This window comes from Hemitrygon akajei, chromosome 1 (assembly GCF_048418815.1).
Source record: "Hemitrygon akajei chromosome 1, sHemAka1.3, whole genome shotgun sequence".
NCBI lineage: Eukaryota > Metazoa > Chordata > Chondrichthyes > Myliobatiformes > Dasyatidae > Hemitrygon > Hemitrygon akajei.
Genome location: NC_133124.1, coordinates 140,777,058 through 140,798,094, shown reverse-complemented (window position 1 = coordinate 140,798,094; position 21,037 = coordinate 140,777,058). Strand labels below are relative to the sequence as shown.

Genomic DNA, 21,037 nt, shown 5'->3' with positions numbered 1-21,037 from the left:
ATACAACTTCAACATAACACGTCATCTCCTGTACTCAATACATAGATTTATGAAGGCCAATGTGCCAAAAACTTTCTTTACAACCCTATCCACCTGTGATGCCACTTTATGTACCTGAGCTCCCAGATCCCTTTGTTCTACCACATTCCTTAGTGCCCTACAGTCTCTATGTAAGACCAACCCTGGTTGGTCCTACCTCATCCTGAACACTGAGTGACCTTCCTGACCAGCCTCATATGTGGGATCTTGTCAAATGCCTTACAAAATTCCATATAGATAACATCTACTGCCTCGCCTTCATCCACTTTCCTGGTAACTTCCTCAAAAAACTCTATAAGATTGGTTAGACATGACCTAGAAGCTATGTTGACTATCCTTAAACAGTCCACATCTATCCAAATACTTATACATCTGGTCCCTTAGAATATCTTCCAATAACTTTCCCACAACTGATACCAGACTTGCCAGCCTATAATTTCCTAGTTTATGTTTAGAGCCTTTTTCAAACAGCAAAACAACATTGGCTATCTTCCAATCCTCTGGTACCTCTCCTGTCACTAAGGATGTTTTAAATATCTCTGTTAGGGCCCCAGCAATTTCTGCACTTCCCTCCCATAGGGTCTGAGGGAACACCTTGTCAGGCCCTGGGGATTTATCCACATTTTTTTGACTCAGGGTAAGATACACCTCCTCCACTATAAAGCTGTACAGGGTCCATGAAGTTGCTGCTGCTTTGCCTCACTTCTAAAGACTCTGTGTCTGTTTCCCAAGTAAATACGGATACAAAGAATGCATAAGATCTCTCCCATATGTTTTGGCTCCACACATGGATTACCATTCTGGTCTTCCAGAGGACCAATTTTATCACTAGCAATCCTCTTGCTCAATGTATGTAAACATTTTTTATTAAAGTGCACTAATGCTACACCAGATGCCTGTGCCTTTAAGAGAAAATGGTGATGTCATTTTGCATGGGTGGAGTAGAATTTTGTGAGCAGCATGCTACCACTTGCCATGTTCTAGAAAGAACGATGTTCGAATGCTTTCCCCAGGTTTGGTGAGGAAAGATTTTTGCGAGTAAATTGATCAGCGCTGGATAGAATGATTGCGAAGTTCCTTAATTGGCCTACTAGGGTGAGCAAGGAGAACTCATTTCAAGGTCTAACCTATATGTGTTTGGAAGTTAAGCATGTGTGTGTCAAATATGATTGACATATTTATCATGTGCAGGTGGTTTGAGTAGACTCACCACTCTGGCTACAGTGGAACTATTTAGTGATGCTATGGCATAATAAGATTTGGGATTGTTCATGGTGATTTTTTGCAGCATGAAATGGGCTTCTGCCCATGCCAACCACGTGGTAGCATGCTGCTTCTAAAATTCCGCAGCTTCAAAGTTACAATATGTTGTTTAGTAACTCTGGGATTGCCTGAGTCATTTTATGAGCTGAACAAAAGCCACAGCCCTTTACTTCCATTACAAACCAACCAAAAGTCACCTTACACTGATGTCATTACGCCAGACACCGTCTCTTAAAGTGAACACAACTCAATGAAAGCATTTATGAATTATGCAGCAAACACGAGGAAATTCAAGCAACAGACACAAAATGCTGGCGGAACACAGCAGGCCAGGCAGCAACTGCAGGGAGAAGCACTGTTGGCGTTTCGGGCCAAGACCCTTCGTCAGGACTAATGAACCTGACGAAGGGTCTTGGCCCGGAATGCGTTCCACCAGCATTTTGTGTCTATGAATTATGTAGTACAGTTTCAATTATGAACAATTTGTGTCATCTGTCACCTATTACATTATCCTACAATAGAAAAATGAAAGGCTATCCAGGAGGAAAGAATTGGATTTATCTTAGAGTAGGTTTTAAAGTCAGCACATCATAGGCTGAAGGGCCTGTACTGTGCTGTATTGTTCTATGTCAGTCTCTCTCTTAGTGAGATGAGATGTATTTATTCATATTTTTGATGTGTATAATGTACAGGTTTGGTGGGATTCTAATGTTGTTTGTATTGCTTTTTAGAATTGCCACTACTGTATTGGTTTTGTATATTTTGTTTTAGTTATTTTCCTAATGGATACGTAACAAGGGTGTGGTCTGAAGTTAAACTGAGATTGTAATAGCGGGAACTGTTTTTCTTATTTATTTTGTTGTTTTTATTTTGATGCCCTCTTTCTGCAATAAAACATCTAAAACAGATAAAGGAATTTAAGACAATGAAGAAGTATTTGTTGTCCTGCGTGTGTATTTTTCCCCAGGCTACATGTACCTGTAGAAACCCTTAGGATTCTCCATCATCTTGTCTGCTAGAGCAACTTCATGCTGCCTTTTTGCCTTCCTGATTTTTTTTTCTCTCTTAACCAGGGCCTCAATATCTCTTGAAAACCAAAGTTCCCCACACTTGTTATCTTTACCTTTTATTCTGACAGGCACATACAAGTTCTGTACTCTCAAAATTTCATATTTGAAGGCCTCACACTTTCCAAGCACACCTTTGACAGAAAACAGCCTGTCCCAATCAGCACTTGCCAAATTATTTCTGTTACCATCAAAATTTAATCTTAACCCATGGACCAGATGTATTTACCGTACTATGAAACTAATGGCTTTGTGGTCACTGGATGTAAAATATTCCCCTACACAAACTTCTGTCACCTGCCCTGTCTCATTCCCTAATAGCAGATCCAATATTGCATGCTCTCTTGTTGGGACTTCTGCAGACTGATGAAGGAAACTTTCCTGACCACATTTGACAAACTCTATCCTATCTAGTCCTTTTATAATATGGGATTCCCAGTCAATATGTGGAAAGCTAAAATCATCTACTATAACAACCTTATATTTCTAGCAGCAGTCTGTGATCTCTTTACAAATTTATTCCTCTAAGTCCCTTGGACTGTTGAATGGTCTGTAATATAGTCCTATTAAAGTGATCATACCTTGCTTATTTTTTATTGCCACCCCTAACACCTCACTAGTCGAGTTCTCCAATCTGTCCTGACAGAGCACTGCTGTAACATTTTCCCAGACTAGTATTGCCTCCCCTCCTCCTTTAATCCCTCCCACTCTGTCATGTCCAAAACAACAGGACTACAGAATACTGAGTTGCCAATCCTGCCCCTCCTGCAACCAAGTCTCACTAACAACATTAACTTGTTAATGCACTGTAACTTGTTAATTAACATGTACTGAGGTACAGTGAAAACTTGTCTTGCAAACTGTTCACACTAATCAATTCATTAAAAGCATTTTGAGTAGAACAGAGTAAAACAATAGCAAAATGTCAAAATAAGTGCTATAGTTACAGAGAAAGTGTAGTGCAGGTAGATAGTATGGTGCAAGGTCACAATAACGTAAACTGTGAGGTCAAGAGTCCATCTTATTTTACTGGGGAACTATTCAATAGGCCTATAATAATGGAATAGATCCTGTCCTTGACCCTGGTGGTTTTATACTTTGGGATTTTTTTTATCTCTACCTAATGAAGGAGAGAGAAGATAATATTTCTGGGGTGGGTGGGGTCTTTAATTATGTTGGCTGTTTAACCCCGGAAGTGAGAAGTCTAGGCAGAGTCAATGAAGGGGAGGCTGGTTTCTGTGATCTAAAGATGAGTAATAGTGTCCATAAGTTTATGGACTGTTCAGAAATGACAGGTAGAGAGGAAGAAACTGGTTTAAAATGTTGAGTGTTTTCTGTCTCTTGTACCTTCTTCTCTGTTGTAATAATGAGAAGAGGGCTGCTTCTGGATTGTGCAAGTCTTTAATTATGGATACCGCCTCTTGAAGGTGTCCTCAAAAGTGGGGAGGGTTTTGCCCATGACGGAGCTGGCTGAGTCTACAACCTTTTGCAGTCTCTTGTGACACTGTGCATTGGAACCTCCATGTCAGCCAGTGATGCAACCAGTCAGAATACTTTCGACTGTACATCTGCAGAACCTTGTCAGTCCTCAATGACATAATGAATCTCCTTAAGCTTTTAACAAGTAGAGATGCTGGTGTATGTTCTTCATGGCTGTATCTGCATTTTGACCCCCGGATGTTGACACCAAGGAACTTGCAGTTGTTCCCACTTTCCATCATTGAGGACAGGTGCATGGTCACCTGTCTTCCCCTTTCTAAAGTTCACAATCAACTCATTGGTCTTGCTAACACTGAGTGAAAGGTTGTTGTGTAGCACCACTCAAACAGCCTCCTTGTTGGACATCTGAGTTTCTACCCACATCATTGGTGTATATAAAGTTGGCACTGGAAATATGCTTAGCCATGCATTCATATGCACAGAGAGAGTAGGGAAGGGGTCCAAGTACAGAGTTTGAGATATGCCTGTGTTGATGTCCATGAGGAGCAGATGGGGTTTCTGATCTGTACTAATTGTGATCTTCCTGTGAGGAAGTCGCAGATCCAATTACAGATGTAGGTACAGATGCCCAGCTCTTGGAGCTTGACAATAAACTTTGAGAGAAGGTTGGTGTTGAATGATGACTGCAGTCAATGAACAACAGTGTGATATACATGTTCCGGTTGTCTGGATATAAGAGGTGAACGTTATGCAGGAAATTTCAATGTGAGGTTTACAGGAAACAATACATTACCATTAAGGCTTGATAAATAATTTGGTGAATTGCAGAATTGCAGTACCTGCATGTGGTGTCTCTCAGCAAACTCTGGTGTGGCCAGGAACATTGGCAACCATTTATTTTCCATATGTCTTCGTATACACCTTTGTATTTCAACTAGAACCTCTGAAGACAATTGTTCATGGAGCAATTTGCCCCATCCTCCAGCTAACATCATTATCTAGAAAAAGATAATTTTTTAATGGTTTCAACATTTTGGAATTACTTGGCTGGAATGCACCAGTTTGAGCATGCTCCTTGTAATCAATATCACCTCGGCAACCACTTCCCCACCCACTCTAGCCTTTAATAGTGGCCCAGTTACTAATAATCTTGAAGCCTCCCAGTCGTATGGTAAGTTGGGCCTAACGAAGCTTCGCTATCATGAAGAACCACACAATATTTTGAAGGCAAATAGTGATAAATAGTGACTAGTCTTTGAGTAATGCAAACTAAGATAACCTTTGCATTATTTCCTGTGTTTGATCATCAGAGACATCTAGAAACACCTGAGCAAAATACAAAAATAAAAATATATTAATAAGACCGTACAACATGGTGGCAAAATTAAGACATTCGAATCACTGAGTCATCATAGCTGATTTATTATGCCCCTCAAGCCCATTCTCCTGACCTCTCTCCATCACCTTTGATGCCCTTACCAAGAACATATCAACCTCCACTTTAAATAATGAGGGCTTCACAAGCCATCTGTGGCAATGAATTTCACAGATTCACCACACTCTGGCTAAAGCAATTCCTCTACATCTCCATTCTAAAGGTACATCCTTGTATTCTGACACTGTGCCTTCTGGTCCTAGACTCCCACACTATACAAAACATCCACTCTACATCCACTCTATCTAGGCCTTTCAATGAAATCCCCCCTAATTCTTCTAAACTCCAGTAAGTACAGGCTCAGAGCCATCAAACACTCCTCATAAAATAACTCATTCATTCCTAGAATCATTTTCATGAACCTCCTCTGGACCCTCACCAATACCAGCACACCCTTTCTCACTAAGGGACCCCAAACTGTTCACAATACTCCATGCAGTCTGCCGAATTCCTTATAAAGCCTTAGCATTATAACCTGCTTTTATACTCAGGTCCTCCTGAAATAAATGCTAATGTTACAGTTGCCTTCTTTGCCCATTCTCCTAATCTATGTCCTTCTGGCAACTCCCTGCTTCCTCAACACTACCTGCCCCTCCACTTGTCTTTGTATCATTTGCAAACTTGGCCATGAAGCCAATAATTCAGCCCGCAGTGAGATCTTCACAAATCTACTGGCAAACTGTCAATGTAATTTGGCCCACTGATTTCTTAAAAATAGCATTATAATTATGCAATGCTGGTGCAAGAAATGTGTCTCCTAAATGTATATATTAAGGTTAATTGGAGGGATCAAATTCCCTATATGTGCACATGGCAGTCTTTCAAGCTAGCTTCATAGAATTGCAGTTTATGTCTAAATATCTAACATTTCAAGTTTTCTATTAAATGTTTAAATTCCCAGTGCAATCATACATCAGGGAAATTGATGCAAAGAGAAACCAAAAGATTTAAGAGCTGATTTTAAATTTTGGTAGTGGTGGAAATCAGCCGGGAAAGAGTTGGCCAACTATTGCTCAGGTAACATAGTCAGTATCCATGGAAATTAAAGAAAGAAAATAACTAAATCACTTCTGTACTTTATTTGATGGATACAACAAGAGTCTCTAATCCTTTAACTGCACATATCTTACATCATCTACATGTGACCTACATGCAAAGATTCCATGTTAGGAACTCATGAAGGGATTTGTAATTGTAGCCCTTCGTCCATGAATTTGTTCTTAAAATGGACAAAAATAATGGGAGCTGATACACAAAGTGCTGGAGGAACTTGACAGTTCTGGCAGCATCTGTGGAGAGAAATGGTCAATCAACGTTGATTATCCATTTCACACCACAGATGCTGCCTGACCTGCTGAGTTCATTCAGCATTTCGTGTATTGCTCCAGATTTCCAGCATCTGCAGTCTTTCTTGTATTTCAAAAATAATGGAGACATATTTTTAAAATGTTCTATTAATTCTTGAGTTTTCATGGATACATATTCTGTAAGTTTATCATCTGCACTGTGCATAACCTCGTTAGTTACAGAAATACCTTGTTAGCTCAATGAATAACATTAGCACATCAAGCCCAAAATTCCCAACTTACATTATTTTAGAGCTAGTAATGAACCATTTATAGAAACACATTTTCAGATCCTGGACATCTTTGACAAGGCATGCAATCAGAAGGTAGTGCCGAGCCATCTTTTTCAACCAGTGAACTTCTTCTGGTACTCCTGTTGTGCTGTAGGGCAGGTAGCAGCCAGAGTAATGTCAAGTATCTCATTAAGTTCTGGGAGGATACTGCTGGCTAGAAAGAGATGCTGGCCATCAAGAACAAAGATACAAACTGAAGGAAGGCCACATGATTGATAGCTGGACTGAATCAACCTGAGAACTTGGCCAAGATAGTGTTACACATACTCATATGGTTAGGATTGAAATGGCAATCTTTGGAAAGTATGCCAAGAAATGTACAAAAAGTTGTCTTATGACCCTAGAGACAAACCATTAAAGGACATGACTCTGAGTCAGGGATTCAGAGAACTCGTCAAGATTGAACCCCAGCCAGGTTGAACAACCTCCAAGAGGACCACAACTATGTCAAGGTTTGGAGGCTTGCATGCCTCAATGACCTGAAAGCTATGCTGGCTGGAGTCAGGGCTTTATGCTTTGGCTTTTGTAGGGGTCACCCATGCAGAATAGGTCAAAGGGTAGAGGCCAGACTAAGAGTGGTCCACTCTTCCTCCAGGTTCAGGGGTTCAGCTCAAGGCTAACAACACTGACTGGTCAAACAAAACTGTTTTGGAAATAACAACGAAGAATACTTCTATATCTGTGTTCGGCAGTGTTCCTGGGTCTCTCCCTGGGACTTGTATGACAGACAGTAAACCAAGAGGAAGCTACCTACATGACAAAGGAAGCCCTTCATTGCTGCCCTAAACGGTAATGATGCAACAGGCAAAAGAAGAAGGCTGACCAAGTGTGGATAATGTCTAAATACAAGTAGTAAGTTTTGAAGGTTGAGAAAGTAAATTAAAGAAATGTGTGACAAAGAGTTGTGAAATTGAAGATTCAATGAATCTTGTTTGAAACTACAAAGAGAATTTTTATGCTGTTTAAACTAATTGTGATTATTAGGGAATTACTTGTAGTTGACAGCGAGTAGACAAATTGGACAGTATTTTGCCTGACTGGATTTGGCCCATTTTTAGTGAATGTACCTTAGCTTTGTTGGATAGATGGCAATATTGTAAAAGCTGGAACAGCTTGGTTAGAGGCACTGCTACTTCGAGACAACACATCTTCAATAATGGAATGTTGTTTGGTCCCATAACCTTTGCTGTATCCTCTGCGTGCAGCTATTTCTTGATCTTATTTAGAGTAAACTTAGTTATCTGGCAACTTGTTTTGGTGATGATGATGATTCAGGCAGAAGCCCAAATGGATAATGTACAGTAGGTGGTATTTCTGGCTAAATGTTGTTGCAAGTGCTTCAAACTTGCCATTAGGTCACTGGTGCTGAGTGCTGCCATCATTGAGAATGGAGATATTTTTGGAGCCTCCTCCTTTCACTGTTTAGTTGTCTACTACCATTCATAACCTGACCAAAGATTAAGAATACTCTTAAGAAGGAAATTAGGAGGGTAATGAGAGAGTATGTAGGTAAGATTAAGGTAAATACCAAGAGATTCAATGGCTATATTAAGTGTAAAAGTGTAGCTAGAGAGAGAATAGGTCTCCTTGGACATCATCAGGGCTGCCGATGTCTTGAGCAACAGGAAATCTGCAGGATTTTTAATAGATATTTCTCCTTGATATTTACTAGAGATGGGAGGAAAAAAAGGGAGATGTTTTGAAAAGAATTCATTTCATACCAAAGAGGGGATATTTACAGTCTTACAACACATTAGAATGGATAAATCTACAGGATCTGACAAAGTGTATCCTTGGACTTCGAGTGAGACTAGAGAGGCCTAGGAATAAGAAATAGGAGCAGGAGTCAGCCCTCTGGCCTGTTGAGCCTGTTCTACCATTCAATTAGATCATGACTAATCTGGCCAGGGACTCAGCTCTGATTTTTCTTCCTCCCCATAAATACAAAAATCTATTTAACCATGTCTTAAATATACATAATGAGGCATCCTCTACTGCTTCCTTGGGCAGGGAATTCAATGGATTCACTACTCTCTGGGAAAAGCAGTTCCCCCTTATCTCTGTCCTAAATCTACTTCCCCAAATCTTGAGGCTAAGTCCCCTAGTTCTAGTCTCACTTACCAGTAGAAACAATTTTCCTTCTTCTATTTTATCTAGCCCTTTCATAATTTTATACATTTCTATAAGATCCCCTCTTGTTCTTCTGAATTCCAGCGAGTATAGGCACAAGTGACTCAATTTCTCCTTATGGGCTGACCTCCTCATCTCTGGAATTAACCTGGTGGACCTCCTCTGCACCATCTCCAAAACCAGTAGGTATTTCCTCAAGTAAGGAGATCAGAAATGCATACTGTACTCCAGGTGCAAGCTCACTGTTACCTTGTATGGTTGCAGCATAACCTCCCTGCTTTTAAATTAAATCCCTCTCATAGTGAAGGCCAACATTCCATTTGCCTCCTTGATAACCTGTTGCAACCACACTGATCTTTTGCAATTCATGCACAAGCACTCTTAAGTCATTCTGCACAACAGCATGAACCTTTCACCATTTTAAATAATAATCTTACCTTCTATTTTTCTTTCCAAAGTTGTTGACCTTGTATTTAGCAATGTTGTACTCCATCTGCCAGATCCCTCCCTGCCTTAACCACTTAACCTATTTATATCTCTCCGCCAACTCTCTCCATCCTCTATACAACTTGCTCGTCTACTCAATTTAGAGTCATCAGCGAACTTAGATACATCATACATGGTCCCATCTTCCAAATTATTAAAACCAGACATTTATTCCAGCTTTCTGCATGCTACTGATTTACAAATCCTCTATCTATACTAATTCATTATCCCCAATTCCATGCATCTTTATCTTGTGGATAGGTCTTTTCTGTAGCACCTTATCAAGCACCTTCTGGAAATCCAAGTACACAACATCCAACTGTTCCCCTCCATCCACTGTGCTCATTATATTCTCAAAGCAGTCCAGTAAGTTTGTCAAACAGGACTTGCTGTGTCTGCTTAATGGAACCACTTCTATCTAGAAGTCTCACTAGTTCTTCCTTAATAATAGCTTCAATCATTTTCCTGACTGCAGGCATTAAGCTATCTGGGCTATAGTTCTCCACCTTTTGCCTACATCCTTTTTTAAACAGTGGTGTGATATTCACTGTCTTCCAATCTGCCGAGACCTGACCAGTGTCCAAAAAACTTTAGTAAATTATCAGAAATGTGTCAGCTATGACTTCTGCTATTTCTTTCATCTCAGCAGGCCTAGGGAACTTGTTTACTGGTCTTCTAGTCTTGCCCAGCAGTTTTCTCATCACTACCTCTTTAGTGACAGCAATTGTATCAAGATCCTCAACTCCCACCGCATCCCTTTGGCATGTTAGATCTGTTCTCCACAGTGAAAACCAACACACAATAAATGCTCAAGGCCTTGCCCATTTCCACATTAGCCAATATTAATTCCCTCATGTCATCTTCTGAAGGTTCAACATTCAATTTAAGCATTATACAATCTTTTATTACCTGTTCTTACATTTTATAATCTACTTTCATTATTACTTGCTTAGTGATTTATTGCTGTTTTTTTTAGTGTTCCCAATCTTCCAGTTTCCCACAGCTCTTGCCGACTTAGTATGCATGAGTTTTTAGTTTGATGGCCCTGAAGAAGGGCCTCAGCCTGAAACATCAACTGTTTATTCACTTTCCATAGATGCTGCCTGGTCTGCTGATTTTTTTTCCAGCATTTTGTGTGTGTTGCTTTTAGTTTGATGCCTTCTTTTATTTCCTTAGTTTTCCAAAGCTGTTTCTCTTCACCCTTACTGTCCTCGCTTTTTACTGTAATATACTTTAGTTGAAGACAATAGTGTTAGATTGAACTGTTGCATCTTCCATTTGTGTGAGTATTTCAATTATACTGCTATTTATATTAATTATTTATGTAAATGATTTGGATGCAAATACACATGGCTTGATCAATAAATTTGCAGATAACCCAAAATTAGGAGGTATTGTTGAAGGTTATCATAGACTGCAAGGGGATCTTGATCAGTTGGGGAAGTGGGCTGAGGAGGGGCAAACAGATTTGAATACAGATAAATGTGATATGATACACTATGTAAAGTCAAATTTAAATCAGACTCGTATTATGAATGGTAGGGTACTAGGGAGTGTAATGGAACAGGGGCACTTGGAATTACAAGTTCCCAGTTCATTGAAAACAGTCTCACAAGTAGACAGAGTGGTGGAAAAGGTATTTAGCATTCAGGCCTTCATCACTCAGGGCACTGAGTAGAGGAGCTGGGACATCATGTTCCAGTTGTGTAAGTCATTGGTGAGGCTGCACTTGCACTGCATGTAAGGTTTTAGACTCTTTGAGTCTATAATAAGAGCTATAACCCTGTTATAGGAAAGATGTGGTTAATTGATTTATGAGGATATTGCTGGGACCAGAGGGCCTGAGTTACAGAGAGAGGCTGGCTAGGCTAGCCCTTTGTTCCCTGGAACATAGGACAATGAGGGTGATCTTATAGAAATGTTTAAAATAATGAGAGGCATAGATAAGGTGGCCATAACATGCTATTCCCACGATCGGGGAGACCAAATCTAGGGATTATAGAGCAAACACGGGGAAATCTACAGATGCTGGAAATTCAAGCAACACACACAAAATGCTGGTGGAACGCAGCAGGCCAGGCAGCATCTATAGGAAGAAGCATTATCGATGTTTTGGGCCAAGACCCTTCGTCAGGAGTAACTGAAAGGAAAGATAGTAAGAGATTTGAAAGTAGGAGGGGGAGGGGGAAATGCGAAATGATAGAAGACCAGAGGGGGTGGGGTGCAGCTGAGAGCTGGAAAGGTGATTGGCAAAGGGAGCCGGAGAAGGGAAAGTATCATGGGACAGGAGGCCTAGGGAGAAAGAAAGGGGGAGGGGAGCACCAGAAGGAGATGGAGAACAGGCAGAGTGCTGGGCAGAAAGAGAGAAAAAAAAAGGATGAGGGGGAAAAAGCTAAATATATCAGGGATGGGGTAAGAAGGGGGGGGGCATTAACGGAAGTTAGAGAAGTCAGTGTTCAAGCCATCGGATTGGAGGCTACCCAGCCGGTATATAAGGTGTTGTTCCTCCAACCTGAGTGTGGCTTCATCTTGAGAGTAGAGGAGACCATGGATAGACATATCAGAATGGGAATGGGACATGGAATTAAAATGTGTGGCCACTGAGAGATCCTGCTTTCTCTGGCGGACAGAGCGTAGGTGTTCAGCGAAACAGTCTCCTAGTCTGCATCCGGTCTCACCAATATATAAAAGGCCACAACGGGAGCACTGGATGCAGTATATCACACCAACCAACTCACAGGTGAAGTGTCGCCTCACCTGGAAGGACTGTCTGGGGCTCTGAATGGTGGTGAGGGAGGAAGTGTAAGGGCATCTGTAGCACTTGTTCCGCTTACAAGGATAAGTGCCAGGAGGGAGATCGGAACTTACGCCACCTCCACTACCAAGCACATCTTTCCCTCCCATCCTTCAGCTTTCCGCAGGGATCTCTCCCTACGTGACTCCCTTGCCCATTCGTCCCCCCCATCCCTTCCCACCGAATCGAATGGCAGAAAGGAAGAAGCTGTTCCTAAATCGCTGAGTGTGTGCCTTCAGGCTTCTGTACTTTCTTCCTGATGGTAACAATGAGAAAAAGGCATGTCCTGGGTGAAGGGGGTCCTTAATAATGGACGACACCTTTCTGAGGCACCACTCCTTGAAGTTGTCTTGGATACTACGGAGGCTAGTACCCAAGATGGAACTGACAATTTTACAATTTTTTTTTGTAGCTTCTTTCGGTTCTGTACAGTAGCCCCTGCACTCCCCTTATACCAGACAGTGATGTAGCCCGTCAAAATGCTCTTCATGGTACATCTATTCAAGTTTTAGAGTGTTTTAGGTGACAATCCAAATCTCTTCAAACTCCTAATGAAGTATAGCCGCTATCTTGCCTTCTTTATAGCTGCATTGACATGTTGGGACCAGGTTAGATCCTCAGAAATCTTGACACCCGGGAACTGGAAATTGCTCTCTCCACTTCTGATCCCTTTATGAGTATTGGTTTGTATTTCCTCATCTTACCCTTCCTGAATTTATACATTGCCACCAAATGTGAGATTTTCCATGACTAATAAACTCCAGATCTCAACACAAATTTTGACCGATCAAGGACCAGAGTTGAATTCCAGAGACAAGGTGAGAGTAGTGGATTTGACATCAAGGCATTATTCAACCAGAGTGACATCAAGGAGCATTGGTGAAACTGACTTCAAAGTGAAACACTGTTATGGCTGTAGTTATATCTTGCACAATGGGAGGTGCTCATAGTTGATGGAATTGAATCATCCCAGTTCCAGAAAGTCACTGTAGGAGTTCTTCAGGGTAATGACCTTGACTCAACTATCTTCAGTTAGTCCATCAATCACATGGCTCAACCATAAACCAAATGCAGATATATTTGTTGATGATTGTTCATTTGTAATGTGTCATATGATGTAGGTGATGATGGTCTTTCTACGACCATGATTATTCTTGGCAAAGTTTTCTACAGAATCGATTTGCCATTGTTTTCATCTGGACAGTGTCTTTACAAGACAGGTGACCCCAGCCATTATCAATACTCCAGAGATTGTCTGTCTGGTGTTAGTGGTCACATAACCAGGATTTGTGATATGCACCAGTTGCTCAGATGACCATCCACCACCTGCTCCCATGGCTTCAGGGGGCTACACCTTGCTCAAGGGTGGCCTACAAGGTAGTGGAGGGGAAGAGCTTTGTTGTGATGATTGTACAAAGTTCAATTCCATTCACAGTTCTTCAGACTATGGTACATTCAGTGCTTGCACCAGTGAGTGTTAGGCAGCCATGGTGCAAGTGGGGGGGGGGGGGGGGGAGAGGAATGATGAGTGGCAAATAATATGCATGCCACAAAATGCCAGGCAAATGTCAAAGAAGGTGTCCAGCAATCTACCCTTGACACTCACTGGTATTATCATGGACAATTCTTCCACTGTCAACATCCCCGGGGTCACCAAGTCAGAAGCTGGTGAACCTGCAGAGAGACTCACTTCTTGACAGTACAAAGACTTCCAAAATCTAAAATGGATGTTTACATAGAACAGGCCTTTTGGCCCACAATGCTATGCCAACCTTATAACCTACTCTAAGACCAATCTAGCTCCTATAAACCCTCCTATCTATCATCCTTATGCCTATTAAAGAGTTTAGTAAATGTCCCTAATGAATCTGCCTCTACCAGTACCCCCAGCAGGGTGTTCCATGTGTAAAAAAACTTACCTCTGACATCCACCCTAAGTGGGATTTTATAATGGACATGTCAGGAATGTGAAAAAAATACTCTCCATTTGCTTAGATGAGTACAGCTTGAACACAATTCAAAAGGCAAAAGAAACTAGTTGTCAATATATTTGTCATCATAAACATTAATTCCCTCCATCACAGGTGCACCAACGACTGCAGTGGATAGTGTCTATAAAATTTACAGCAGTCTATAAAATGCACAGCCAAAGCCACTCCAACATTTTTTTGATGTTTATGAGACACTCTACTGCCATGAAGGACAATGACCATCAGCATAGGGACTAATCCTAGAGCTACCTACACAAGGATCACGATAATGACAGGAGTTCAGGGCAACAGCCCACCATTGGCTTCTCTGGGGCAATTAATTGTAACCCTTACATGCTGGCCTTGCTGGTGATGTTCACATCTTGTACATTAATAAAACTATTACTGTATGAAGAATTAATTTAAAACAAATATTCAGGCATTACTTCATTCTGTTGTGCTTTTGTAGCAGGGCTGCTGGGCCCGAAGAAATACTTTCGATTCAAATATTTGTTCTTTATCTCTCTGGACTTGTTATTTCTCTCTTCTTCTGCATTGTGTGGTATTTTTCTAAAATGCTCAATATCCAACCAGCAATTAAGATCCACACTACAAAAGATAAATGCCCACAAATGAGCAATATTTCACTGTTATAAACTCCTATTAAAACAGTGTTGTATTGCAATATTTGGCTAAAGCTCAAGACTAATTAATCAGACTGGGATCTGTATGTTAACCTTGTGGTTACTATTGCTATTTATACAGGGAAGTATACTTATCAACAACAGGCACTGGTAAAACAACTAAAATGATCCCAGCTAGAGAGAGTAAGAATGTAGCTGATTTCATCCTTAACTCAAGATCAGATACCTCACTAAAACTTAGTAAGTTGATGGCAATGAAGGCTTATAGATTCATTTTGTGAGAAATCATATTTTGTCCCTTTCCTTTCTGTAGATGCGAGTTGAACAGCTCCTCTCATATTTTAAGGACAAAATGTTAAAACTTTTTCTGAAGAATCCATGAGTTCAACCACTTTTAATCTTTCTTCAGTTACATAATTTTTAAATTGCCTGAAGAAACTTTGAGAAGCTCTGATGAGAGGTCAGCAAAACGATGTGACTTTCTGGGTTTGTTCATAAACATTTGCTCTGCGCCTTAAAGTAAATTTATTATCAAACCACATAATATGGCACCATATACAACCCTGAGATTCATTTCCTTGCTGGCATTCACAGGAAAATACAAAAATACAATAGAATTTATGAAAAACTATACATAAAATAAACACCGACAAACAACCAATGTGCAAAAGACAGATTGTGCAAATTTAAAAAATACTGAGAACTTGAGTTGCAGATTCCTCGAAAGTGAGTCTGTTGGTTGTGGAATGTTTAAAGTTGAGGTGAGTGAAGTTATCCACACTAGTTCAGAACCCTGATGTTTGTAGGGTAGTACACTAACTGTTCTTGAACCTGCTGGTGTGGGTCTTAAGGCTTTTGTAACTCCTGCTGATGGTAGAGGCGTGAAGAGAGCATTCCCTGCATGGTAGGGGGTCTTGGCATTGAATGCTGTTTTCTTGTTCCAGCATTCCTTATAGATGTGCTCAACGGTGGGAAAGGCTTTTTCTGTGATGGACTGGGCTATATCCACCAGTTTTGCAGGACTTTCCATTCTTGGGCTTTGGTGTTTCCATACCAGGCTGTGATGCAGCCAGTCAGGATACTCTCCACTGTGCATTTATAAAAGTGTGTCAAAGTTTTAGATGACCATATATATATAATCATATAACAATTACAGCACAGAAACAGGCCATCTCAGCCCTTCTAGTCCGTGCCGAACGATTACTCTCACCTTGTCCCACCGTCCTGCACTCAGCCCATAACCCTCCATTCCTTCCCTGTCCATATACCTATCCAATTTTTTAAAAAATGACAATATCGAACCTGCCTCTACCACTTCTACTGGAAGCTCATTCCACACAGCTACCACTCTCTGAGTGAAGAAGTTACCCCTCGTGTTACCCCTAAACTTTTGCCCCCTAACTCTCAACTCATGTCCTCTTGTTTGAATCTCCCCTACTCTTAATGGAAAAAGCCTATCCACGTCAACTCTATCTGTCCCCCTCATAATTTTAAATATCTCTATCAAGTCCCCCCTCAACCTTCTACGTGCCAAAGAATAAAGACCTAACTTGTTCAACCTTCCTCTGTAACTTACATACTGAATCTGCACAAACTAAGAAAGTAGAGGCACTGCTGTACTTTTTTTTTTGCCATACTTACATGCTGGGACACATTCTCCGATATTACAACACCAAGGAATTTAAAGTGACATAATGATGACTGGCACATGACCCTCCGACTTCTTCCTCAATAATCAGCTCTTTGGTTTTGCTGAGATCGAGTGAGAGATTGTTGCTGTGGCACGATTCAACCAGATTTTCAGTCTCCCTCCTATATGCCGATTTGTCACCCATCTTTCACTCAGCCAACATTCTCAACAAACTTAAATATGGCATTAGAGCTGTACTGAGCCTTGAAATCATAGGCATAAAGCAGACAGAGCAGGGGGTTTAACTCACCGTCTTCACGTGCACCTATGCTGATGGTGATTGTGGAGATGGAGACTGTTACCAGTCTGAACCGACTGGAGTCGGCAAGTGAAGAAATCAATGATCCAGTTGTGCAGAGGGGTATCGAGAACTAGGAGCTGAAACTTAGTGATTAGCTTCAAGGAGATGATAGTGCTGAATGCAGAACTGTGGTCAATGAAGCACATTGTGATGTATGCATCTTCATTGATTCAGAGCATAGAAACGTAGAAAACATACAGCACTTTGGCCCTTTGGCCTACAAAGCTATGCCGAACATGTCCCTACCTTAGAACTACGTAGGCTTTACCCATAGCCCTCTATTTTTCTAAGCTCCATGTACCCATCCAGGAGTCTCTTAAAAGACCCTATTGTATCCACCTCCACCACTGCCGCTGGCAGCCCATTCTATGCACTCACCACTCTCTGTGTAAAACACTTACCCGACATCTCCTCTGTACCTACCTCCAAGCACCTTAAAACTACGCCCTCTCATGCTAGCCATTTCAACCCTGGGGAAAAGCCTCTGAATATCCACACGATCAATGCCTCTCATTATCTTGTACATCTCTATCAGGTCACCTCTCATCCTCCGTCGCTCCAAGGAGAAAAGGCTGAGTTCACTCAACCTATTCTCATGAGGCATGCTCCCCATTCTAGGCAACATCCTTGTAAATCTCCTCTGCACCCTTTCTATGGCTTCCATGTCCTTCCTGTGAGGCGACCAGAATTGAGCACAGTACTCCAAGTGGGGTCTGACCAGGGTCCTATATAGCTGCAACATTACCTCGCGGTTCTTAAACTCAGTCCCATGATTGATGAAGGCCAATGCACTGTATGCCTGCTTAACCAGAGTCAACCTGCGTAGCAGCTTTGAGTGCCCTATGGACTCGGATTCCAAGATCCCTCTGATCTTCCACACTGCCAAGAATCTTACCATTAATGCTATATTCTGCCATCATATTTGACCTACCAAAATGAACCACCTCACACTTATCTGGGTTGAACTCCATCTGCCATCTCTTAGCCCAGATTTGCATCCTATCAATGTCCTGTTGCAACCTCTGACAGCCCTCCACACTATCCACAACACACCCAACCTTTGTGTCATCAGCAAATTTACTAACTCACCTCTCCACTTCCTCATCAAGGTCATTTATAAAAATCACAAAGAGTAGAGGTTCCAGAACAGATGCCTGAGGCACACCACTGGTCACCGGCCTCCATGCAGAATATGACCCTTCCACAACCACTCTTTGCCTTCTGTGGGAAAGCCAGTTCTGGATCCACAAAGCAATGTCCCCTTGGATCCTATGCCTCCTTACTTTCTCAATAAGCCTTGCATGGGGTACCTTATGAAACGCCTTGCTAAGATCCATACACACTACATCTACAGCTCTACCTTCATCAATGTGTTTAGTCACATCCTCAAAAAATTAAATCAGGCTCGTAAGGCACGACCTGCCTTTGACAAAGCCATGCTGACTATTCCTAATCATATTCAGCCTCTCCAAATGTTCATAAATCCTGTGTCTCAAAGTCTTCTCCATCAACTTACCAACCAATGAAGCATAATGAAGGGCCCATGAAATGGGCTTCTGCTGTTGACCTGTTGTGAAGGTAGGCAAATTGGAGTGAATCTAGGTCACTCCTCAGGCAGAAGCTGATATGCTTCATGATCAACCTCTCAAAGGATTTTGTCACAGTGGATATACATGGTACTGGATGATAGTCATTAAAGAAGTTTTCCTCTTGTTTGAAGCTTCCTTGAAGCAGATGGGTATCTCAGACTTATGAATAATGAAGAATATAAATTGCCAATTTTAAATTATGAATTGACATTTTGGGATTGCCTTCTTCAATGATATCTTTTTTCTTTAGATTCATAATATTAGGTTCTGATTTTCTATTTGTTGTTGTATCCTTAAGATAAACTTTGTCTGAGGCAAAATGTCAAAAAAACTGTATTTATTGTTGTGACACCCAGGCTTTGTAAGTTGAAATGCTGCCAGATGGATAAAACTCAATCAATGATCCTTTTCTGTGAAAGCTCTTTTGTTGATGTTGTTTGATTTCAAAAGGGTATTCGTCTGAAAGTGACAAATTAATGCTTTGGGCTCTTAAGTAGTGCCACAATAGAGAATTATCCTTTTTATAACTTTTAAATAGTTGATGATGGTGTTTGAACTGCTAAGAAGAGATCCAAGAGCATTTGCTAACATCAGATGCAGCAAAATGACAAGTCAGGCTTAAGGATTTGCATGAGAGAGGTCTGAATGAACCTGATATGAACATGTCCTGGAGTTGGAGTACTTTCCCTGTGGGTAGGTGGAAAGGTGAGAGGGAGGAAAAGGTCTTGTTTTGCTGATATTGTTTGGTTACTTGGTGCGTTCTACTTTATTGTGTTCTGTATTGTAGGAAAGCAGCAACCATCTTCAGAAATCCCCACCACCCAGGCCATGCTCTCTTCTCATTGCTGCCATCAGGTAGAAGGTACAAGAGCCTCAGGACTCGCACCACCAGGTTCAAGAGTAGTTACCACCCCTCAACCCTCACCTGTTTAACAAAAGGGGATAAATACACTCAACTTCACTTGCCCCATATCTGAAATGTTCCCCCAACCAACCAATGAATTCACTTTCAAGGACTCTTCATCTCATGTTCTCGATATTTATTACTATTTATTTATATTTGCATTTGCACAGTTTGTTGTCTTCTGCACTCTGGTTGATCTTTCATCCGTCCTGTTATACTTACTATTCTATAAGTTTGTGAGTATGTCCATAGGAAAATGAATCTCAGGGTTGTATATGGTGATATATATGTACTTTGATAATAAAATTTACTTTGAAAATTTTCCTTACTTTGACTTTGTTCTATCAAGCATTGTGGGATGCTATGCCGGTGCCAGAATGTGTAGCAAGACTCACGGGCTGCTCCCTTAGCTGACCCTTAGGTGTGATGGTTGTTAAAGCAGATGATCTATTTCATTGTATGTTTCCACAAACATTCATCTGAATCAGAATTGGAACTACATTAAGGATTTTTTTTCTTATTTGCAGAACAAAATTTACAAGGATAAATTTACATAAATATATGGGAATGATCAAATCTTTTAAGTAACTGACAAAAATTGAAAAATGCATTCTGGCATTTTGTTGCATATAAAAAATAAAACCTTAGCTAGGGAAGCGATTCTGAACTTCAATAAAACCTAATGGTCTGACAGTAAGATTTACAATTTTAAAAAATTGTAAAAACTCAGTGGGTCAAACAACACCTGAGGAGGCAAAAGATGCAAGTTGATGTTTTGAGTCAAGAACTTGCATCAGGACTGAGTGACAACAGGGAAAATTGCCAGCTAAATAGCAGTACAAATGGGGATGGTATACAGCATAGGTGTCAAACTCAAGGCCCGCGGGCCATATCCGGCCCGGCGTACAATTATATCCGGCCCGCGAGATCATTTTAGATAGATCTATTATTTTAATTATTAATGGCCCGGCGATATGAAGCCTATGATTGTAAGTTAATACCAATCATAAAAATAATGCTTGCTCAGCAGTCTTTTTCATAAGAAACGGAATTTGTGAAGTGAAACACTTTGTAGTTATAGCAGAGACTGAGACACATGAGAACAGGCTGAAAAAACGGAGGCAATGAAAGCTGCGTTCGCACGCGCCCGACTGATCCGGCCCGCATGAAGCTGCATTTTGCCCAATCCGGCCCGTGACCTAAAATGAGTTTGACACCCCTGGTATAGAGGGTGCAGGGTGTAGGCAGAACCAGATGGGAATATGGAAACAGATAGTTAGAGAGGTTGGGAAGGATGAGCAAAGGGAGAAGAAGACTAGGTGGATCAGTGAATGTGTGTGAGAAGGGAGCCCTGCTGGTGGAAAATTCAATATTCATACCACTGCTCTGTAACCTAGCTGTGGAATAAAAATGTTGTCCTTCCAATTTGCATAAGGTCCTCTAACACTGGAGAAGGTTGAGTGTGGGAATGTGAAAGAGAGTTAAAGTGACATGCAATCAGAAGTTCCAGATGGCCGTGATAGATCTCACCTAGTCTAGACTTGACTTCACCAGCATACAGGAGGCCACATTGTGGGCATTGAATTCAATAGACTAGGTTGAAAAAGGTTCAGGTGAACCTCTTCTTCACTCAGAAGGGCTGTTTA

At 41.1% G+C, this 21,037-nt stretch overlaps 1 protein-coding gene across 1 annotated transcript in view; it reads right to left on the bottom strand.

The window, feature by feature from the left end:
- The window catches only part of LOC140722147 (regulator of G-protein signaling 22-like), a 180,465-nt gene that overhangs the window by 24,572 nt on the left and 134,856 nt on the right, over nucleotides 1-21,037 (bottom strand). The window contains exons 15-16 of the mRNA XM_073037212.1: nucleotides 14,710-14,872; nucleotides 4,649-4,807 (exon numbers count right to left, since the gene is read on the bottom strand). Coding sequence (XP_072893313.1) covers nucleotides 4,649-4,807; nucleotides 14,710-14,872 — 322 coding nt within the window. The remainder of the gene's footprint in view (nucleotides 1-4,648; nucleotides 4,808-14,709; nucleotides 14,873-21,037) is intronic.